Genomic DNA, 23111 nt, shown 5'->3' on the forward strand with positions numbered 1-23111 from the left:
AATCTCTGGATGTAGAGCAGTGTTCATTATTTTGGCAATAAATGCAGAATTTTTCGCAAGAAGAGTCTGACGTATGATTTAGGCTAGAACAGTTTCGACAGTGAGAAGATTTGGTTTTACATTGCTTGGCAGAATGCCCATATCGCAGGCAATTAAAACATTGAACAACGGGGAATATATATGGTTCTACAGAGAAATTGCATAAATTAATTGTTATATTTTGAGGAAGTTCATTTCCTACAAATTGAACAATAACCATTTGTCTGTTTACATATGAAATATTACCGTCTTTATCTGTTACCTTTCGTTTCATGCGTTGAACTTGAACCACCTCTTTATTAGATATTATGGCATTTTTTAAATATTCCTCAGAAAAGTATGTGTCAATATTCCTCAACACACCCTTCTTGTGTGTAAAAAATTTGGGTATATACGCTACTAAGTTATTATTAGACATAATTTTATTATTAACTAGATAATTAGCTTTTTCATAAGACTTAAAAATAACTTTAACGCGATTAAGACCAATCGATTTGATATCAAGAACATCGGATTTTATATAATTGTCAGTCAACAAAACGTGACCAATCCGGATTGGGAAAATTCTTCCCAAATGCTTATCAGTACTCTCAATATATACAAAATATGGACCTTTATCCTCAGTTCTATATCTATTATTTAAATCTATAAAATTATTTACATACCTATCCTCCTCTGCGTCCTTATTTTCGGGTGGCGAAGTGCCACCCGAGGTCTCATCCATTATATATTTTTTTAATCACTTACCTAACCTACCTATTATAAACAATAAAGAAAATTAACAAAAGGAACACTAATTAACACAATAACACACAATACACCGAGAACTGCTCGTTTGTATCGTTAAAATCAAACTATTAAACTGCGGAGAATATAAATTCGTGTCCACACTTTGACAGTTATTTGACGTTTTTGACTGGTTTCGTTGTGGGAACCATAAATATACAAAAATAGAAACGTAAAAGAAAAGATAGCTAAATCAAAAATTAAACAAAAACCTAGTCAATACAAAATATATAAAATACTTATAGCGTGACTTACCTTATCTATGTCTTTACTCAGCTAAATCTTTGTTGTACTTACGAAACAAGAGAAAGGGAAAAGACAATAATAAATAATATTTTGCAATGAACCAAACTCTTTTATTGAAACAAAATAAAATAAAATTAAAAAGATCTGTGAAAAGAAAATGAAAAGTTTACAAAAAAAATACTTTGTACTAGTCCTGTATCTTCTCTTGGTTGGTTTTAAGTCCAAGGCACAGTTCACTTCACTAAATGTCACTTTACAAAGAAATAGATACATTAAAAGTACATCAATGAATGGTTGTTGCCATAGTTTATAGAAAAATTCAGCATTTATTTCTTAAAACAAATTGGCCCTACTCGAACAAAAATATTTAAGAACTCATTAGTCCTTTAGTATATTAAACGGGATTAAAGAAAAATATAAAAGCAACTCCATGCTTTAACTATGATGTTAGAAACTGCTAACACAAAAAACTTCTAACTATCTTCTGAAAAATTCCTGGATAAATTCTGACTGCATGTAAGAAAAATTATACCAATAGTGGTATGATAATATCGACATCCGCCTAACAGTAGCGAAAATGCCGGAGTACACGTTGTATGCCGGGCTGAGCTAAGCTACAAACATTAGCCAGCCGGCCGAAGAAACTCAAATTTAACTTAATCTTCAACGGCTCAAACTAGACTTCTCTACAGCTCAAACGTAACTGCTTGACGGCTCAAACGTAACTGCTTGACGGCTCAAACGTAACTTCTTGACGGCTCCAACGTAACTGAATTTTTCGATCTCTCAAACTCAATCCTCAGAAACCAAACGCCCCTTCCACAATCATTCGATCTCTCCATCAATAATCCTTAACAACCAATTACAGACTTAAGGCACTCACTTAATCAAAATATTAACCAATAGGAGAATGCAAAATACGCTCTGGGTTAAACCTTCTGGCGTAAACCAAAAACAGCTCATCCAATCACCAAGAGGATAAACAAAACCGATTCCAGCAGATACCACCACCCACTTTTCCCATGAAAAGCCTGATTTAGCTGTCTTCCATAAGATAACCACTTATATCCATAAGATAAACATTTTCCAGTTTCACAGTCGCCAAAAACCATTAGTGAAAGATTTATAGCTAAAGATCACTTTGGCCGGTACAACACACATCGAGACCCCTCAGATAAAAGAGATATAAATATCATGAGAATCGAGAACGAATTACGTAATACCATAGATTTGTGAGAACCGACAATTCTCTGAAACACAAACTTGGTTTTAACGAATTTAAAATAAAGGGTATAGCGAAAGTGTCAGTGATTCGAAAATACTAGTGACCTTCGCACCATTACAAGTTTAGGAAAAATATTTGATATTTCGAAAAAAATCGAAAATGACATTTTTATAATGTAAATAAAGTGCATTTTTCTTAAATAAACCTTAAAGTATTCATGATACAAAAACAAAAAAATCAAAATTTTCAGTAAAAAAATCCTACAATTAATATTTGAAACATTTTGTCATATTATGAATATTTTTAGATCTATTTAAGAAAAATGCACTTTCTTTAATTATAAAAATGTCATTTTCCATTTAATCAACTATTTTTTGTAAACTAAGCATTCCAAACCGGTCAAATCACACGGATCGAATCAATTGTGCCTAAATAAAGATAATTTCAAGCGGGAAGCTATTCATTTCTATTAGGATTGTAATGACGAGGGTTTAATAATTATTGTTACATTTAAAGAAAAAAAGCTGGGCGCGACTTTATTTTAGTCATAAGTCAGTCAGTTCTTATGCAAAAAACTTTTTATCACAACTCATTTGAAAGATTTTTAATGAGCTTTAAAAATTGTATCCTAAGTTTTCTCAAAAAATTGCACCACATGTCCACATTCGAGTTAGTTGAGATTGAAGGCTCTCCATTTCGAGGTTTTTTGAAAATAACCATCCTTTAAAGAGCAATAACTCAGTCGTTATTGGGTTTACATAAGTCTTTCCGACGTGTATATATTTTTTTTATTAGCTACAATTTTGTTTTTAATAATTTTTTCTATAAAATTAAATTTTTTAAAGTTATTCATGAAAAACGGTTATAACGCGTGAGTTTTTTAATGAAAAATGCATAGTTTCAATCTCTAAGAACTTAGAATGAATCAACTTTGCAAAAAATTTTATAGAACAAAATTTACTCAGAATTAGTCAATCTATTGACTTCCATAGTGATTGAAAAAATTTTCATCCCCTAGATGGGGTTGTTTTCATGGAGACATGAAACTTAAACCACATACAGACAAATTCAACCCAGTTACACGCCAGTTAGGAAAATTAAGAGAAGCGTATAATCTATTATTTACCTCTCTTATGTAACCTGGGTTTATCTTTTTTTATGTCTTTTAGTTGGTGTTTCATTGTAAGTTTTCCCCTAAGGCAAATTTCCCCTCCCAAGGCAAATTTCTAGATCCGCCACTGGACCCATAGGTTATCATTGGTCTAATAACCCTTGTGGGTGTTATTAGACCAAAATCTATCTAATTAACCCTAAACATGCATCCTTGGACATATGCCTTCTTTTTACTTCTTCAATGCCTCTCATCTTGGGCATTTTGCATCCATTTTGTCCCACCGTGTTTCTTCAATGTCAAAAAGGGATACTAAATATTTCTTTAACGATCCGAATATCTGTCCAATATAATTATTATTAAAATAATTTATGTAACACGATGACGATATTGATAATGAATAAAAGTAGGTATTAGTCCTGTCGCCAGGGGGGGTACAACGGCCTCCTTTATTCAGATGGACTTAACCCAAGTTTTTTTTTATGTATTTTGACCCGTAGAACACGAATTTTTTGGGTAACAGTTGATCCGGATGTCGATAAGATTGTTATAAACAAAGAACTTGAGGAATTACATAACAGCGATTTCTCGCAAAACAAAACATTTTTTTGTATTCTTTGGGTCATTATAAGCAAAAAATGTTCTTACAAGTTTTTTCGTAGGATGCATAGTTTTCAATAGTGATGAGCAAAACAAGAACAAGACCAAGACCAGGCTAGTCTTGGTCTTGGTCTTGTTCTTTCAAGCTTGGTCTTGGTCTTGGTCTTGCAGCTAAAAGGCAGTCTTGGTCTTGGTCTTGGTCTTGCACTAGCCGGTCTTGTTCTTGGTCTTGGTCTTGCTGCAAGAGTCTTGCTGGTCTTGCTTTTTTGGTAGTAATAATTTGAGCCAAACAATTTCGAATAAAATGTACATTGAAATAAATAAAGATGTGAAGAATGAAACTATATTTTTTGCTTTAAAATTTTAACAGAATGTAGAATGTAGTTTCAAACGGATACCAATTTTAACATTATACATTCACCTAATGACCTAATTATTTCTCTCTATATACAGAGATTAGAGTATATTTTTATAATGGTAATGTTTATCAGTAGGAAAAAACCAGCATTTTCAACCCTTGTTGCAATTGCCGGCCTTCGGTTGTGTCACGTTGTGTTTTGCATGATATCGATACCTGCCGCCTGCCTTCAGACCACGTCTTGAGTCTGGATTATTGTTTATTGCCCCTGTATTGTAATAAAATGTTAAAGAAAAAGAGCTTCTTAAAGGTGCCACAAATGGTCGGGGACCTTCAATTTACGGATTTTACGAAAAGGGATAAACGGTTTATAGTTGTTAACACATAATTATCTGCTCCTTTCACTCGAACACTGTAGTATTTATCCTACGAGGGTAAAATTTAAGAACATAAATTAAATTTTTTTAAGAGAACACAAAAATCAAATATTTTTTACTCTATTTAATCATTATTTAATATAATTAACTTTTTTTATAAACTAACTAAAACATACTTTTTAGTAAATACGTACATATTTACCATACCTATTTATATACCTAATACTGTAACATAATAACTAAACCTAATGTAATTCTGTAATTTGTTATCTTGCAGTTCTTTAATTTTATTTAAACTACATTGCTCTCGTAACACGAGTTATTCGCACTTTTTATTTTCACATATTTTTGGATTGAATACCCATTATGACATTTAAAAAGTTGAAAATATTCGAATGTGGGTAGTAAAAACTAGAATTTAAAACACACTGAATTTATGCGCATGCATTTCAAGTGCCATACTATTTGTAGTACTGGCCCTTTCTGGGGAAAACCTAGATTCTTCCAAATAGTTTTCAACTATGAAATAAGTAAAATTCTTTACGCGTTTGTCATCCGTAGCGTTACCAGGTGTCCCGATTTGCGCGGGACGTCCCGATTTTCTGGGGTCTAGTGACGCGTACCGATTTGCACCTGATCGGGACACTAAATGTCCCGATTTTCACCCACGAAAACCAATTTCAGGAGGACTTGCAGTGAATTTTATATCTGGTATGTTATAAAAACAAGACACTCCTAAAAGCAGCAAAATCGAATGAAAAATGTAATTTTAATAAAATTCTGATTATTATTATTATTATGTAGGATTAAATACAGATTATAAGTCAAGTAGATGAACGGGAAATACGGCGATACCGTGTAATTTTCAGGATCAACTCCGAATTGCATGAAAATTTGGACTGCTTGTGCCGTTGGTTGCTTTTGCTCGGGGGGTGACAGTAAACCCTAGTTGGAGGTGAAAAACCGCGCGTTTAAAATAAGTCCTTAGCTGGATAAATTGACTAATTCTAAGCAATTTTAGTTCTATAGAATTTTAAATTAGTTAATATTTTTCGAGTTATTTACGATTGAAAATATTTATTTTTCGACAAAAAATTTCGGCGATTTTCACAAATAACTCAAAAAGTAAGTATTTCATCGAAAAAAATATTGTTAGCAAAAATGTAGCATAATATAAAAAAAATGAAAAAAATTGTGAACTCGTAAAGTCTATAGACCCAGCAAAAGCAAAGTTGTAGCTCATGAAAAATATGTTCTTATTCGTCAAATTCCAAATCAAATATTTCAACGTGAAATAACCAAGAAATGAAGCACTTTTCGGGAAAAAACAATTAAAACTTTTTTAATAAAGCTTTATTTTTATGTTTAAAAAAGCTTCTAGCATCAAAACTAAGTGAGTTATGCTCAAAATCAAGTTGACTCCTTTCTTTTTGTAAAAAAATCGTGAAAATCTCCCCCTACTTAGCACTCCAAATGAAATTAATCGGTACCGCTTTACAAACAATTTACTTTACTTATGTATTTTTTACATGAATAAAAGGTCCTGATCGAGTCACTAATCACGAGTGTATGCAAAATATGAACAGCCATATTTTAACCAATTTTTGTCTTACAGAAAAACAAAATGAATCTATAATATTTTTAAAAGCAAAACCTAACTACCTTTTACTTCTCGAGATTTTTAGTGTCCCCAATAATTTTTACATTATTTTGAAAAATTTCCAATATTTTAGGAAATTTTTTTACTATAAAACTATTTTTTTTTAAACTAAGCACTCCCAGACAGTAAACCTTACAGATCATATATAAACAATACACATAAAAAGTAAATGGTAAAGCGGTAACGATTAATTTTATTTACGGTGCTAAATAGTGGAAGATTTTCCCGATTTTTTTTGTACCAAAAAAAGGGGCCAACTTTATTTTGAGCGTAACTCGCTTAGTTTTAATGCTATAGACTTTTATAGAAAACAAAATTAAAGATTTTTTTAAACACTTTAAAAAATTTTAATAGGTTTTGCCCGAAAATTGCTTTTTTTTGGTTATTTCAAGTTGAAAAATTCGATTTTGAATTTGACGAATAAGAACGTATTTTTGATGAGCTACAACTTTTTTTTTACTGGTTGTATAGACTTTCTGAACATACAATTTTTTCTGCTTTTTTAAAAGCTACATTTTTGCTAAGAATATTTTTTTCGATAAAATTACTAGAAAAATATTGGCATAGTTTAAAAATTACATAGAACAAAAGTTTTTTTGAGTTAGTCAGTTGATACATTTTGGGACTGACTTAAAACGCGCGTTTTTTTACCCTCTAAAAGGGGTAACTGTAACTGTCGACCCCCAACTAAAAGCAACCAACGGTACAAGTTCAACTTTGAAGTAGACAGTAAGTAGATCCTAAAACCAGATTTTCATGCAATTCGGAGTTGACTCTGAGAATTACACTCTAAAACGGTCATTTACTGAGCTATTGTTGTTTATTTGTCCCGATTTACAACCCTAAATCCCGATTTATTTTTGCTTATGTACCGATTAAAAACAAATCGGACCTGGCAACACTAGTCATCCGGGATTTTCACAAATAATTCAACTTCCAACCTTCGTTGATTGTAAAAAATTAATCCAAAAAATAATTTTACAAATTTCCCAGTATCGGAATTTTTGTCTTTATATTCAGAAACTGAACCTAAGCTTTGGATTTTGCGATACCAAGCTTGACACATTACAATCGACAACCAGTTATTTTTTATTCAGGCCACAATGCTTTCACAGCATTGTAAATCCCTTTTCAAAATCTATTATGATATTTTTTGTATTAATTTTAAATTTAACGACCTATATTTTTCCTTGATTATGCGAAAAGAATTTAAATAAGTGTCAGTATTTTTATTAGACAAAAAAGCGAAAACTACTGGTACATAAAAACCGTTTTTAATTGCATTTTTTTAAATGGATTACCCTATCTATAATTACATTTTTTTGTCTTACAAGTAATTTCAATTGTCCTTGAACTGTCGCCGTTTGAAAACTTGCCTTCTGGACATTTTGAAGGTTGAGAAAATGCAAACCGTTTGACTTAATCAAAACGACTTAAAAATATAACCAAAATATTATGTATTTTAAAAATTCGATATTGTTTAAGGTTTCCTACAATGTCAGTATATATTATTGAACTAAAAAAATAAAGTTAAATAATAAAAACCAATTTTTCTCAAAAAAGTGCAAGAGTCTTGCAGGTTGGTCTTGGTCATGCGTGGTCTTGCAAGGCCCGGTCTTGGTCTTGGTCTTGTTCTTGCAAGCTTGGTCTTGGTCTTGGTCTTGCAACCAAAAGGCGGTCTTGGTCTTGGTCTTGGTCTTGCTGCAAGACCAAGACCAAGACCGCAAGACCAAGACCAGTCTTGCTCATCACTAGTTTTCAAGATAAACGCGGTTAAACTTTCAAAAAATCGAAAAATTGCAACTTTTGAACCCGAATATCTTTTGATTAAAAAATAAAATAGCAATTCTGGTTACCGCATTTGAAAGTTCAAGTCAAATTATATCGGTTTTGATTATTTGCATTGTTAAAAATTTATTTTTTTATTGTTAGACAAAGCTATAAACACATAGTGCTTGAGTGATGTTTTCAATGATCTCCCATTTAAAATCGAACGAGTATGTAGAGTAGGTACAAGTGCAAGCGAGGCTATTTCTACGTAGAATGCATTAAAACGCATGTATTAGGCACGGGAAACACTATGTGTTTATAGCTTTGTTTAACAATAAAAAATAAATTTTTAGCAACGCAAATAATCAAAACCGATAAAATTGGACTTGAGCTTTCAAATGCGGTAAGCAGAATTGCTATTTTAATTTTTAATCAAGTTATTCGGGTTCAAAAATTGCAATTTTTCGATTTTTTGAAAGTTCAACCGCGTTTATTTCGAAAACTATGCATCCTACTAAAAAACTTGTGGGAACATTTTTTGCTTATAATGACCCAAAAAATACAAAAAAATGTTTTGATTTGCGAGAAATCGCTGTTATGTAATTCCTCAAGTTCTTTGTTTATAACAATCTAATCGACATCCGGATCAACTGTTACCCAAAAAATTCGTGTTCTACGGGTCAAATTACATAAAAAAACTTGGGTAAGTCCATCTGAATAAAGAAGGCCGTTGTACCCCCTTGGCGACAGGACTATACAGCGTGTGTCAGCCAAATGGAATAAATTCAATAGTTCAAATACTAATTGTTTTTTTGAAAAATGCTGAGACCTGTCGATTAGTATTTCAAATCTAATTTTTTTACATACAATAATAATGTATACAGGGTGTCCCTATTTAGAGATATGACGTCATCGTTAATTTTCTTAAATGGCAACACTGTTAGGCTATTTAGATAGAGCGTGTAAAGTTATACATAACTGCAAAATATCAAATTTTTATTTTCTAACATTTACAAGATAATAAAAAATAAAGTTATGTCTGTAATGTGGAATAAACTTAATAGTTCAAATAATAATTGTTTTTTTTTGAAAAATGTTTACACCTGTCGATTAGTATTTCAAATCGAAATTTTTTATATACAAAATAATGTATACAGGGTGTCCCAATTTAGAGATTTAATGTTATTTTTATTATCTTGTAAATGTTAAGGAATAAAAATTTAATATTTTGTAGTTATGTATAACTTTACACACCCTATCAAAATAGCTATCAAAATGACAGTGTTGCCATTTAAGAAAATCAACGATGACGTTATTTCTCTAAATTGGAAAACCCTGTATACATGATTATTGTATGAAAAAAATTTCCATTTGAAATACTAATCGACAGGTCTAATCATTTTTCAAAAAAACAATTATTATTTGAACTATTGAATTTATTCCAAATTACAGACATAACTTTGTTATTTTTTATTATCTTGTAAATGGTAAGGAATAAAAATTTGATATTTTTCAGTTATGTATAACTTTACACACTCTATCAAAATAGCTATCAAAATGATAGTGTTGCCATTTAAGAAAATCAACAATGACGTCATATCTCTAAATTGGGACACCCTGTATACATGATTATTGTATGAAAAAAATTTCCATTTGAAATAGATACTAATCGACATGCTTAAGCATTTTTGAAAATAACAATTAGTATTTGAACTATTGAATTTATTCCATTTGGCTGACACACGCTGTATAGTTGATAGAAAAGAAAACAAAAAAAAACTATTGACTAATAAAAATATATTATGACAATGTCATTCAAGAGAATCTTGTCACAAGCAAATGCTTTTGCAATAGTTTTTACCAAATCAATCAGAAATTATTCTTCAACATTATGTTTAGACAAAAAACAAAAGGTGTCATCAGTGGTTTCGGCAAGAGATCAGTTAATAATTTTTGGAAAATATGTGGCAGAGTGTATCCCAAAATATGTGCAAAAAGTTCAGATAACTTCCACAGGTAATAGACTCATTAAACATTTAATTGCCAATTTTCCTTTATTAAGATCGTTTTAATTACACAACGATTGCACCTATATGAAATTAATTTTGGCTCCATCAATCTCTTTAACTTTATCCGTATGGAGGATCGGCTTCCTTTTTTCCCAATAATATTTCTCCATAACTTTTTAACTTATGTAATGTCAATATTAATATCAATCACTTCATTAACTAACATTACCTAATCTCTTGGCGAAATTAAACTTTCATCTGACTTCTGTCCTTTGATTGCAAGGCTGTCATTCCACCAGGGTACTTTCTGTTGGACTTCCTTATAGTCCAAGAGCTGTAAGCGGATTTTGCTCGTGATCGGTAATATGAACAAATTATAGGGGATGTGTTGAATTATTCGTGTATATGATTTCGTCTATTTTTGAATACAAACGTTCGCTCACAAATCATATGCCTCTGGATGGCAGGGCGTTATTTTGATATGAAATTCAGCGCTCCAAAAGATTTGTGTCGGATAACTAATCCAAGAGAAAGATTACGCGGGAATTTCAAAATTTAGTTTCGGTAGGAACATTTAAATATAGCTTAAAATATTTAAATATAATGTGGTACGCTTGGATTTTTTTTTAAATTGGTATACTTTTAAGAAAAATGACCCCATCTATCTGGCCGCCCTTTTGAATTTTGAATTTTAAATAAGCATCTCCCAAAAATGTGGCATATTCACCCCTGTCCGCTACCCCTTTGATCCCCATGGAGCTGTCCGCTCCTGGAGATTTTGCTTAGTTAGGTACGTCATGATCTATTTATGATTAATTATTTATATGGGAAATAAGCCACAATTAAAATGAAAAAAATAATTTTATTAACGTTTCGACGCCCAAATCGGGTGCCGTTGTCAAAATACAAAATATTACTAAAATAAACAAAAGTGTTGTTGCTAAGCAAAAAAAATTCTTCTAATAATTTATTTAATCTCACTCATTTATATTGGCAATTCAGACATATATTATACATTTTAAAGTAGAAGACTTTAAAATGATATTGCCAATATTTATGAGTTGCGTTCCTGGGACGACTTACTGAAAGATAGTTCATTCGATTACATGAAATCAACCCCAACTCAAGAATATCCGTCATAAAAAATTATAGCATGTGATCTGTCTTTAAAAAGACAACCAAATGCAACGACAGTAAAATTCTCGCGTTAGAGACTTCATAGTAAATCACAAGGGAAAACCAGGAAAAACCCTGTGATACTATCCCGACATCGTAAGTATTTGGTCTTACATTAATTTACTCTCAAAAAATAATACCAAATTCTGACTTGTAACATGTTTAAATTATAAATAATATTAATAATACTAGATATACATATAAGTAATACTAAAATATAAAATATGTACTAGCTCGATATTATTGACTTACTAATTTTGGTATTTTCTTTCTATTGACTTCCTCTTTCAGTATGGGTAACCACATCCTACTGCATTCTACCGAGGAATTTGCGACACAATTGGTTTCATTTAGCATAATTAGAGCCGCTTCTTTGATTTTTCTCTTTTTACTATCTGATTCTTTCAGGACTATACTTGAATCTCTCCACTGAACTCTATGTTCATTATCCCATGCGTGTTGACATATTTGAGATCTCTCAAATTCTCTATTTTTAATATAAGATTGATGTTCACTTATTCTAACGTCTAATGGTCTTGATATCTCACCTAAATAAAATTGTTCGCATTCACAAGGTATTTTATAAATGCAATTCTTTGTTCTTTCTTGATCATTGTTAGGTTTAGTTTTAGATAGAACAGATCTCAATGTGTTTGTTGTTTTGAATGTTGTTGAAATGTTGAATTTATTTCCTATTGTTTTAAGTTTGTCGGATAGTCCTTTTATATATGGTATTGATATTTTCCTCGTATTATTTCTGGTGAATGTTGTAGGATCCCGTTCTAAGTTGTTCTGTTCCATTCGATCCAATCTTGACAATTCCTTATTTATAAATGATAAAGGATAATCATTTTTTAATAAAACAGATGTTAACAATTGTTTTTCTGCTAAAAAGGAATTTTCGTTAGAACAAGTAATTTTGGCTCTATCATATAAGGATTTAATGATTCCCTTTTTAACGTTGATGTTGTGATTTGACTTGTAATTGAGATATCTGTTGGTGTGTGCTGGTTTTCTACACACTTGAGTCTCATATCCAATATCCTTCTTTGAGATCAAAACATCGAGGAAAGGTAGGCTGTTATTGTATTCCTTTTCCATTGTAAATTTTATTGTCTCTTCTTGATCGTTTATAATATTCAGGAACGTATCCAACAATTCTGATCTATGAGGCCATATTGAAAACACATCATCTACATATCTCCACCATACTGTGGGTTTTAAATTTTGTTTAGAAATAATATTAGTTTCGAAATCCTCCATAAATATGTTAGCCAATAATGGAGATAAAGAAGAGCCCATTGCTAGACCAAAATTTTGTTTTTAGAATTCATTGTTTAGTTGAAAATAGGTATTATTGGTACATAATGTCAATAACTCCATTATAGCTGATACATTTAGTCTTGTCCTAGTTGCCAATGTATTATCATTCTCTAATTTCGTTTTGATTATGTTTAAAGTTTTATCTAATGGTACATTTGTAAATAAACTGTTTATGTCAAAACTAACTAAAATATTATTTGGATTAAATTCAATAGTTGATAATTTGTTTAAAAAATGTTTTGTATTTTTTATAAAAGTGTCATCATTATTAGCAAATGGTTTTAGAATGTTTAATAAGAATTTTGATAGTTATTATTATAGTTATTAAACATTCTAAAACCATTTGCTAATAATGATGACACTTTTATAAAAAATACAAAATATTTTTTAAACAAATTATCAACTATTGAATTTAATCCAAATAATATTTTAGTAAGTTTTGACATAAACAGTTTATTTACAAATGTACCATTAGATAAAACTTTAAACATAATCAAAACGAAATTAGAGAATGATAATACATTAGCAACTAGGACAAGACTAAATGTATCAGCTATAATGGAGTTATTGACATTATGTACCAATAATACCTATTTTCAACTAAACAATGAATTCTATAAACAAAATTTTGGTCTAGCAATGGGCTCTTCTTTATCTCCATTATTGGCTAATATATTTATGGAGGATTTCGAAACTAATATTATTTCTAAACAAAATTTAAAACCCACAGTATGGTGGAGATATGTAGATGATGTGTTTTCAATATGGCCTCATAGATCAGAATTGTTGGATACGTTCCTGAATATTATAAACGATCAAGAAGAGACAATAAAATTTGCAATGGAAAAGGAATACAATAACAGCCTACCTTTCCTCGATGTTTTGATCTCAAAGAAGGATATTGGATATGAGACTCAAGTGTATAGAAAACCAACACACACCAACAGATATCTCAATTACAAGTCAAATCACAACATCAACGTTAAAAAGGGAATCATTAAATCCTTATATGATAGAGCCAAAATTACTTGTTCTAACGAAAATTCCTTTTTAGCAGAAAAACAATTGTTAACATCTGTTTTATTAAAAAATGATTATCCTTTATCATTTATAAATAAGGAATTGTCAAGATTGGATCGAATGGAACAGAACAACTTAGAACGGGATCCTACAACATTCACCAGAAATAATACGAGGAAAATATCAATACCATATATAAAAGGACTATCCGACAAACTTAAAACAATAGGAAATAAATTCAACATTTCAACAACATTCAAAACAACAAACACATTGAGATCTGTTCTATCTAAAACTAAACCTAACAATGATCAAGAAAGAACAAAGAATTGCATTTATAAAATACCTTGTGAATGCGAACAATTTTATTTAGGTGAGATATCAAGACCATTAGACGTTAGAATAAGTGAACATCAATCTTATATTAAAAATAGAGAATTTGAGAGATCTCAAATATGTCAACACGCATGGGATAATGAACATAGAGTTCAGTGGAGAGATTCAAGTATAGTCCTGAAAGAATCAGATAGTAAAAAGAGAAAAATCAAAGAAGCGGCTCTAATTATGCTAAATGAAACCAATTGTGTCGCAAATTCCTCGGTAGAATGCAGTAGGATGTGGTTACCCATACTGAAAGAGGAAGTCAATAGAAAGAAAATACCAAAATTAGTAAGTCAATAATATCGAGCTAGTACATATTTTATATTTTAGTATTACTTATATGTATATCTAGTATTATTAATATTATTTATAATTTAAACATGTTACAAGTCAGAATTTGGTATTATTTTTTGAGAGTAAATTAATGTAAGACCAAATACTTACGATGTCGGGATAGTATCACAGGGTTTTTCCTGGTTTTCCCTTGTGATTTACTATGAAGTCTCTAACGCGAGAATTTTACTGTCGTTGCATTTGGTTGTCTTTTTAAAGACAGATCACATGCTATAATTTTTTATGACGGATATTCTTGAGTTGGGGTTGATTTCATGTAATCGAATGAACTATCTTTCAGTAAGTCGTCCCAGGAACGCAACTCATAAATATTGGCAATATCATTTTAAAGTCTTCTACTTTAAAATGTATAATATATGTCTGAATTGCCAATATAAATGAGTGAGATTAAATAAATTATTAGAAGAATTTTTTTTGCTTAGCAACAACACTTTTGTTTATTTTAGTAATATTTTGTATTTTGACAACGGCACCCGATTTGGGCGTCGAAACGTTAATAAAATTATTTTTTTCATTTTAATTGTGGCTTATTTCCCATATAAATAATTAATCATAAAAATGCCACAAGGAAATAGCTTCAGAACAACATGATCTATTTATTCCCAAAGTACCCCGCACAAACCTTATTATGGAAATTAGGTCCCAGTGGATTTCGTTCATACTTTGAGAAAATACTCTTTGAAGCATCCTGATAAAAAGTTCTCATGGGCACAACTCAATCGTATGAAGGATTTTCAAGATATAGAGTAACAAACTTGGAAAATTGTAAGATTTACTGGGTATTCCAATTCCCTGAGTTACTGGTTAACTGGCAACATGTAGAAGTTTTAATCAAGGAAAAGTGCTAGTAGTCTATGATTTTTTCCTGGCTATCCAATGGCGACCTTTACTTTGACCTTGACCTTCAACGGACGTCATCTTCTAGAGTTTCGAGGGTTTTCGGCATTAGATTGATATAAACAGATTACTCATGGGTTTTTGGGATCGCTAAACACGAATATGCCATCAGAATTGACCTCCGGAGGACGTGGTGGCCAGGGCCACTGCAAGGGACGTCATCTTCTAGAGTTTCGATGGTTTTCGGCATTTAATTAATGCAAATGAATTACTGGATGGTTTTTTGAGGTCGCTACACACAAATATACCACAACCGACTCCCGGAGCACCTGGTTTCCAAGGTCAATGAAAGGGGCTCCTGGAGTTTCGAGGGTTTTTGGTACTACATTAATTCAAACGGAAATCATCCCATTGGGATGAACTTTAACCTCTATACGCTTAACACCATACCACTAGAGACTCTTCAGTAGTTGTAACCCACCCCTTAGGACCACCCTGGTTACGCCGTTGCTCCCTGGTATTTATATTCGTTATATTCGTGAATTCTCGCATTTAAAATAATGTATTTATTTTACATAGCGATCGATAATATAGTTTCGATCGCTATGTAAAATAAATACATTATTTTAAATGCGAGAATTCACGAATATAAATACCAGGGAGCAAGGGTCGGAGCGAGGATACAATCCATTGCTCTCCGTACTGACCAAACCCTAAGACAGGTTATCTTCTGGAGTTTCGGAGAAATCAAATGGAGGAATCAAATGGATTACTCTTAGGTTTTTAACTTTAGAAGATAACCTGTCTTAGGCACCAGGTGCTCCTGTGTCTGTGCTGATCACGCATTCGTGTTCAGCAACCGCAAAATATATAACTAATCCGATTGCATTATTGTAGTGCCAAAGACCCTCGAAACTCCAGGAGCGCCTTTCATTGACCTTGAAAACCAGGTGCTCCAGGAGTCGGTTCTGGTGGCATATTCGTGTTTAGCGATCCCAAAATCCCATGAGTAATCTGTTTATATCAATTTAACGCTGAAAACCCTCGAAACTCTAGAATATGACTTCCGTTGAAGGTCAAGGTCAAAGTAAAGGTCGCCATTGGATAGCCAGGAAAAAATCATAGACTACCTTTGACTATCGACTTTTCCTTGATCCAAACTTCTACATGTTGCCAGTTAACCAGTAACTCAGGGAATTGAAATACCCAGTAAATCTTATAATTTTCCTAGTTTGTGCCTCTGTATCTTGAAAATCCTTCATACGATTGAGTTGTGCCCATGAGAACTTTTTATCAGGATGCTTCAAAGAGTATTTTCCCAAAGTATGAACAAAATCCACTGGGACCTAATTTCCATTAGGTTTGTGCGGGGTACTTTTGGTGCACTCTCTCGATCACAAGCGTCACAAAAACCCTTTATAATTTTTAAATTCATCCCTGTCCGCCACTTCTGTATCCTCCACGGAGCTGTCCTCCTCTGGAGATTTTGCTTAGTCACGTCATAACCTACTTATTCCCAAATTTTGGTGCACTATTTCGAGCACGAGAGTCACAATAATGAAACCCGCAACTTTGATTCCTTATAACTACCCTCGCCACCCGCTCAGGTGTCCGCCCGTATGGTAAAGTCATGTCATGTACACGACTAATTCAACATAGGCAACAAATCCCAGTATAGTTTGTCCATATTACTTATATAGAGTCCCACAAGGTAGTATATTGGGTCCACTTCTTTATGTACTGTACACATCCGATTTACCAACCTCTCCACAAACCACCATTGGAACTTTCGCTGATGACACAGCAATATTTGCAACTGAAGAGGATCCAAGAGCTGCAGTATTAAAACTTCAAGAACACCTAGACCAAATTGGACAGTGGTTAAAGAAATGGAAGATAAAAGCTAACGAAACTAAGTCAACACATATAACTTTCACACTAAGGAAAGACCAATGCCCAAATATTAGCCTTAATCAAGTCAACATACCACAACAGAACATCGTCAAATACCTGGGGCTTCATCTTGATTCTAAATTAAACTGGAAACAACACATTTTAAAGAAGAAGAAACAAATTGAGTTGAGAGTGAAAGAAATAAATTGGCTTATAGGTAGAAAATCTCGACTCTCAATTGAGAACAAACTGCTGATTTATAAAACAGTCATCAAACCTATATGGACGTACGGTATAGAACTATGGAGTTGTGCCAGCAAATCAAACACAAAAATTATCCAAAGAACTCAATCAAAAATTCTACGCACCATCGCAAATGCCCCGTGGTACATTTCCAACCAAACCCTTCATACAGACCTAAACATCCCGTTAGTCAGCACAGTAATTCAAGAAAGAGCCAACAGACATCACGAGAAATTGGAAGACCACCCCAACCAATTAATATTACCATTACTGCAGCCACTAAACAACAGAAGATTGCGAAGATTATGGCCCATAGATCTTCGCTGAAACTGAGGTGAAACCGCTGGGTGATGTACCTCATAACGCCATTTTAGTATACAATAATACATTGATATATGTTATTGTACTTGTTATCAAATTAGCTTATAGAATATGTAATTCTGACTGCTAATAAATGCTTACAAAAAAAAATATATTACTGACCACGAGCAAAATCCGCTTCTATCTCTCCGACTCTTGCTATCGACGGGCAATAAAATCGTCTTCAAACGTTGACATGATAACCTCTTGAAATTTTTCGGCGGCCGTGTGCCATGTCTAAGCCTAGTGTATACCTTATCGTCCATTTAACCCTGCCTAAACAATATTTCAGGTTTGCTTGATATCTCTCTTCTGTCGTTTCCTCATTACTGAGGATCGTGATTTCTTCCAATATTCCTAACAATGTTTCTCCATTGGTCTCTATCTTCAGCTGCTCTAAGAGCTTCGCAGAATGAGTTTCCAGCTGAATGCTTTATTTGGTCAGACCATCTAGTTGGTGATCGTCCTCACTTGATATGTAGTGGAGTCACTGAAGGTTTTCACCTCTGATTTCGTTGAACCTTCATCGATTTTCATGAAAATTGGTGAGTAGTTAAAAGATACTTCAAGAAACAAAGGTGACATGATGCCAACTTGCGCTTTTACCCTGGGGGTGGATGCCACCCCTTCTCGGGGGTGAATTTTTTTTTATTAAAAATAATACCAGAAATCGATAGAGGGGCAACTTCTAAGCAAAATTTGTTATATAAAGTTATTAACATAAATCAATACTTTTTGAGTTATTAAATATCAAAGATTTTATTTTTTCTTAAAAAAATGCACGTTTTAAAGCTGTTTTTCACGTATTACTCAAAAACTATAAGCTTTTGTAAAAAAGTTATTATTACCAAAATTAAGTATAATAAAAATTTAATACAATACTCATTTAAAGAACTAAACTAATGTTATTTCAAAGTGAGTTATGGGTAATTGAAAGTATATTTTTTTCGACGAGTCCTCAAATCTAAGTAATCAAGCTTACATAACGGGAAAACGATGCATTTTATAGGATATACTTGTTAAACACTTGTCAAAATACTTCAAACTACCTATCAAATGAGCTTCAGTAGAAGTTAATAGCATCAAAATTAAGCAAGTTATGATGAAAATAAAAGAACCCTCTCGATTTTTTTAGGAAAAAGTGAAAAATAAAACATACGCCATTTCCACAAAAATTACAATTTGTAGTAATCTTCACAAGATTTTCTTAAGGTTAACATAGTTAATGATTTCAAGAATTTTGACTGGTTTAGAATGCATATTTTTGGAAAAAAAGACATAATTTTCAAAAATCAGAATTTTTAAAATTATCGTACTTTTCATTTTCTTTCGATAATAACTTCAAAAATACTCAATATACGTAAAAAATGATATATAACTAAATTTTATTTTTTTCTATTCCAAATACTTTACCTATTTTACTATTTCCGTAGAGTAAAAAATAACCGAGATAGAAACGTTTAAAATTTCAATTTTGCTGCGAAAACCATGTAACCGGGGCAATTTAACCTTTTATTTTTATAAAAGTAAGAGGTTTAAAGACTAAGTTTGACGTGTGTTAATAGCTCTTGAAATCAGATTTTAACTACTTTTTAGGTGAAGCTGATATCTTAAAAATTAACGAAGTTATTTACAAAAAATCAATAACATTTCTTGGAAAAATTTTTAAAAGATAAATTTTGAAACGTTTTTGGTGCTTAAATTTTAATGCTATCAACTTGTGCGAGGGCTTATTTGATAGATATTTCTAAGAACTTTGACAAATGTTTAATAAGTTTATGTTATAAAATGCGTCATTTTCCCGGTTTTTTAGCTTGAATACTTAGATTTGGGTACTCGACGAAAGAAATATACATTCAATTACCTATAACTCACTTTAAGTTAATAATAAAAGGTTTTTCTAGTAAGAAGTTCATTTCATTTTTTATTAGCCTCAATTTTGATAATAATAACTTTTTTGTAAAAACTTTTAGTTTTTGAGTTATTTATGAAAAATCGGTTAAAAACATGCATTTTTCTCACGAAAAATTAAAATTTTTATCTTTAATAACTCAAAAAGTTTTGTTTTATTTTAATAACTTTATATAACAAATTTTGCTTAAAATTTGTCCCTCTATCGAATTGTGGGGCTATTTTTAATAAAACAATTTTCACCCCCGAGGAGGGGTGGCATCCACCCCCAAGGTAAAAGCGCAAGTTAGCACCACGTCACCTTTGTTCCTTGAGCTATCCTCTAACCACTCACCAATTTTCATGCAAATCGATGGAGGTTCAACGAAATCGGAGGTAATAGCTCATATCCACCTTCAGTGACTGCACTAATGCGTCCCAGTATTGATGTAAGTATATAAAATATATGCCAATACACCATCGCAAATAAAAATATGTAGAAGGAAAAAACAGAAAAGGTAAAGCTACAGAGAGGGGTTAGACAAGAAGATTCTATCTCAACCAAACTATTTACTTTAGTTCTGGAAGATATGTTTGAACTTTGGAATGGGTAAATAAAGGAGTGACAATAGACGGCGAAAACCTAAACCATCTGAAATTTGCCGATGATGTTGCGCTAATAGCAAAAACAGAGAACAATTGCAGGAAATGCTATTAGACGAAATACAAACTCAAAAGAAATAGGATAAAAAATAACTCTAGCAAAAATTAAATATTTAACCAACGAATCTAGATTCGTAGGTTACACCTCCATGGCTTCTAAGTTACCAGGAAAATGGTCCAATAAGTTTTCAATTAAATATCTTTTAGAAGTATTTTGGATATTTTTAAATATTTTGAATATTTTTATTAGGTTGAAAACTTTGACTTTCATTTAGCAGATGTCGCTAGGCACCTACTCCATAACGTCAGTTACAATGCAGGGATAAACTCTCGGAGTTTCGTCACTTAGGGCAGAGAGCAGCAAACCTACGTCTCTCTGATGATGACTCCAATTAGAGTCGAAAATCGTCGACTTAGAGTGCTGGTTTCTGCTCTCTGTACTAAGTGAAAAATAAGACAGTTTTGCGTTCGCACTGCAACTGAATAAAAATGGTATACATTTTTATTTTATACTATTAGTATTACTCCTTTCAGTAATATAGGTCCATTTTTCGTTGGAATTTACCAGCTGAACAGACGGGGTCGTGAATTGCCAATTTTTAGAATTCCCTCTTGTCTTCTTCGCTTCAGCATCCATCTGGCTTGCAATTTTTAGAAGCCATGGAGGTGTTACCAGAAAAATGTCCAACAGGTTTTCAATTAAATATATTTTAGAAATATTTTGGATATTTTTAAATATTTTGAATATTTTTATTAGGTTGAAAACTTCTCGTTATTAGAGGTTATCAACCTCTAATTTAGAAATTGCTGGTTCATGGTTGGTTGCTGGTTATGTGGTTCAAACAATATCTAATTAAGTTTGCTGTCTTTTAATATTTTTGCTAGAAGATGCGCAGTTTCTTCCTGGACTAATATAATTTCAGACAACACACAACTCTGAAAGTAGATAACCTATGTATGTTCTGGCACATCCCCTAAATCGCAACCCTTAAATATTAATAAATGCCAAACGGCTTAACGTAGGATGACGTGTGACGTATCGTTGGAAAGGGGATGAAAAAGGGGGTTGAATGCAGTATGTGGCGTGCGCATCGGAATATGCCAAAAGGGCATTACGTCATATCTTCGTTTCTATTGGTCCGATTGTGGCGTAAGAGGGCTCGTTGGAACGGGGAGGGGGTAAAGAACACATAAAAAACAAAGATGGCGGCATTGCCAAAACGGCATTACAGCATATCTTCGTTGCTATTGGTCCGATTTTGACGTAAGAGGGCTCGTCGGAACGGGGAGGGAGTAACGAATAAGTTGAGACAAAAAACAAAGATGGCGGCAGTGCCAAAACGGCATTACAGCATATCTTTGTTGCTATTGGTCCGATTATGACGTATGGAGTGTCAAATGAAAGCGGCGGCGACACAGAAGCCAACTGTCAATTCTTCTTCTGTCAACGTTCAATATTAACTGTCAATTCTTCTTTTCCGTATAGTGCCTAACAGAACGTGGCATTTGACGTATGACGTGACATTTAAGTGTAGCGTGGCAAAGCGCTGACATTCGACGCAGAACGTGACATTTGACGTAGATATGTGACATTGTTCAGTTTTCCGTCCGACATTTGACGCAGAACGTGGCATTTATGAGACATTGTGACACTGAGCATGTTCAGTACTGATATGAATCCCACCGAGTACATACATAGGGTTATGGAATTTCAAACTAAACTTAATCAGTTAAATAAAGATATTAAATCATATGAGGATATAAAACAAATTAAAAGACATTTCGATAGTTTGCATATTGAGGACAAAACGTGGAAGCCTGAAGAGTTGAATTTACAGCAGCAGCAGCAAGGTCTTTACGCTTTTAGAAAACTACCACAAGCTACATATCCATTGAGACGTATTCAGCCTACACCATGGGTGCCAGCAACAACACCAGCGAGTATGTGAAAAGTGAAATAGACAATGTCTTTGCAATGTCTTGTGTAATATTAGCATCTATATTTATCTTAATTTTAAAAATTATGTTTGAAATTGTAAAGAGAAAATTTGAATCTTCATGTAATATAAGACTTGATCAGTAAATAAGGTGTTTAAATAAAAAAGCAAAAATCTCTCTCTAAAAATATTTATTTATACATAGAAAAATTACAATGGTAATATTGTATAAGAAAACCAGTGACGTAGACGATCCACATTTCTTTCTGTACACGAAAATAGTCCAACGGCGTGACAGGGGTTTGTAGCAGGACCAACGTTTCCAGTAGCAAGAGGCGTGCCATCAAACTTGCAAACATCAATAATAAGGGGAAAAACTCCAAAAATGTGACATTTCTTGCTTAAAAATTCTGCTTTTTGTTCTCCTCGAACGTATATGTAATCGGCTGCATACAACAACTTGGTTTCTAGTATTTCATTTATTTTGGACAATTCTACTGCTCCATCAGAATATCGAATGCCAAGCAGTTTTTTCTCCACGTATGATGCTGTCTTCTTATCATCATTACTTAGCGCATTGAATGGTTTCGGAGGTAAAAAGATGTAATGACTTCGTTTAAAACCTATTTCGATGGTAAGTTCTTTGGGAACAAACCACCCGTCCACAGCGAATCCCTGAATATCTACGAATGCTACTCTCATGATGACTGCTCTTGTACTACTGACACTTTATGCGTCTAATTTAGACTTTTTACAATTTCGGTAAGTGGGTAGTACTCCATTACGCAGTCGTGAATTATAATGCAGTAGGCCTTGGTATTTTCGGGAAAACCATTATGTGCTTCAATATCTA

General features: G+C 32.5%; 1 protein-coding gene across 1 annotated transcript in view; it reads left to right on the top strand.

The window, feature by feature from the left end:
• Positions 1–9980: 9980 nt before the first annotated feature.
• The window catches only part of LOC126882540 (NADH dehydrogenase [ubiquinone] iron-sulfur protein 3, mitochondrial-like), a 29627-nt gene continuing 16496 nt past the window's right edge, over positions 9981–23111 (top strand). Inside the window, exon 1 of the mRNA XM_050647508.1 lies at positions 9981–10188. Coding sequence (XP_050503465.1) covers positions 9981–10188 — 208 coding nt within the window. The remainder of the gene's footprint in view (positions 10189–23111) is intronic.

The sequence above is a fragment of the Diabrotica virgifera genome, chromosome 3 (genome assembly GCF_917563875.1).
Source record: "Diabrotica virgifera virgifera chromosome 3, PGI_DIABVI_V3a".
In the NCBI taxonomy this organism is placed as follows: Eukaryota; Metazoa; Arthropoda; class Insecta; order Coleoptera; family Chrysomelidae; genus Diabrotica; species Diabrotica virgifera.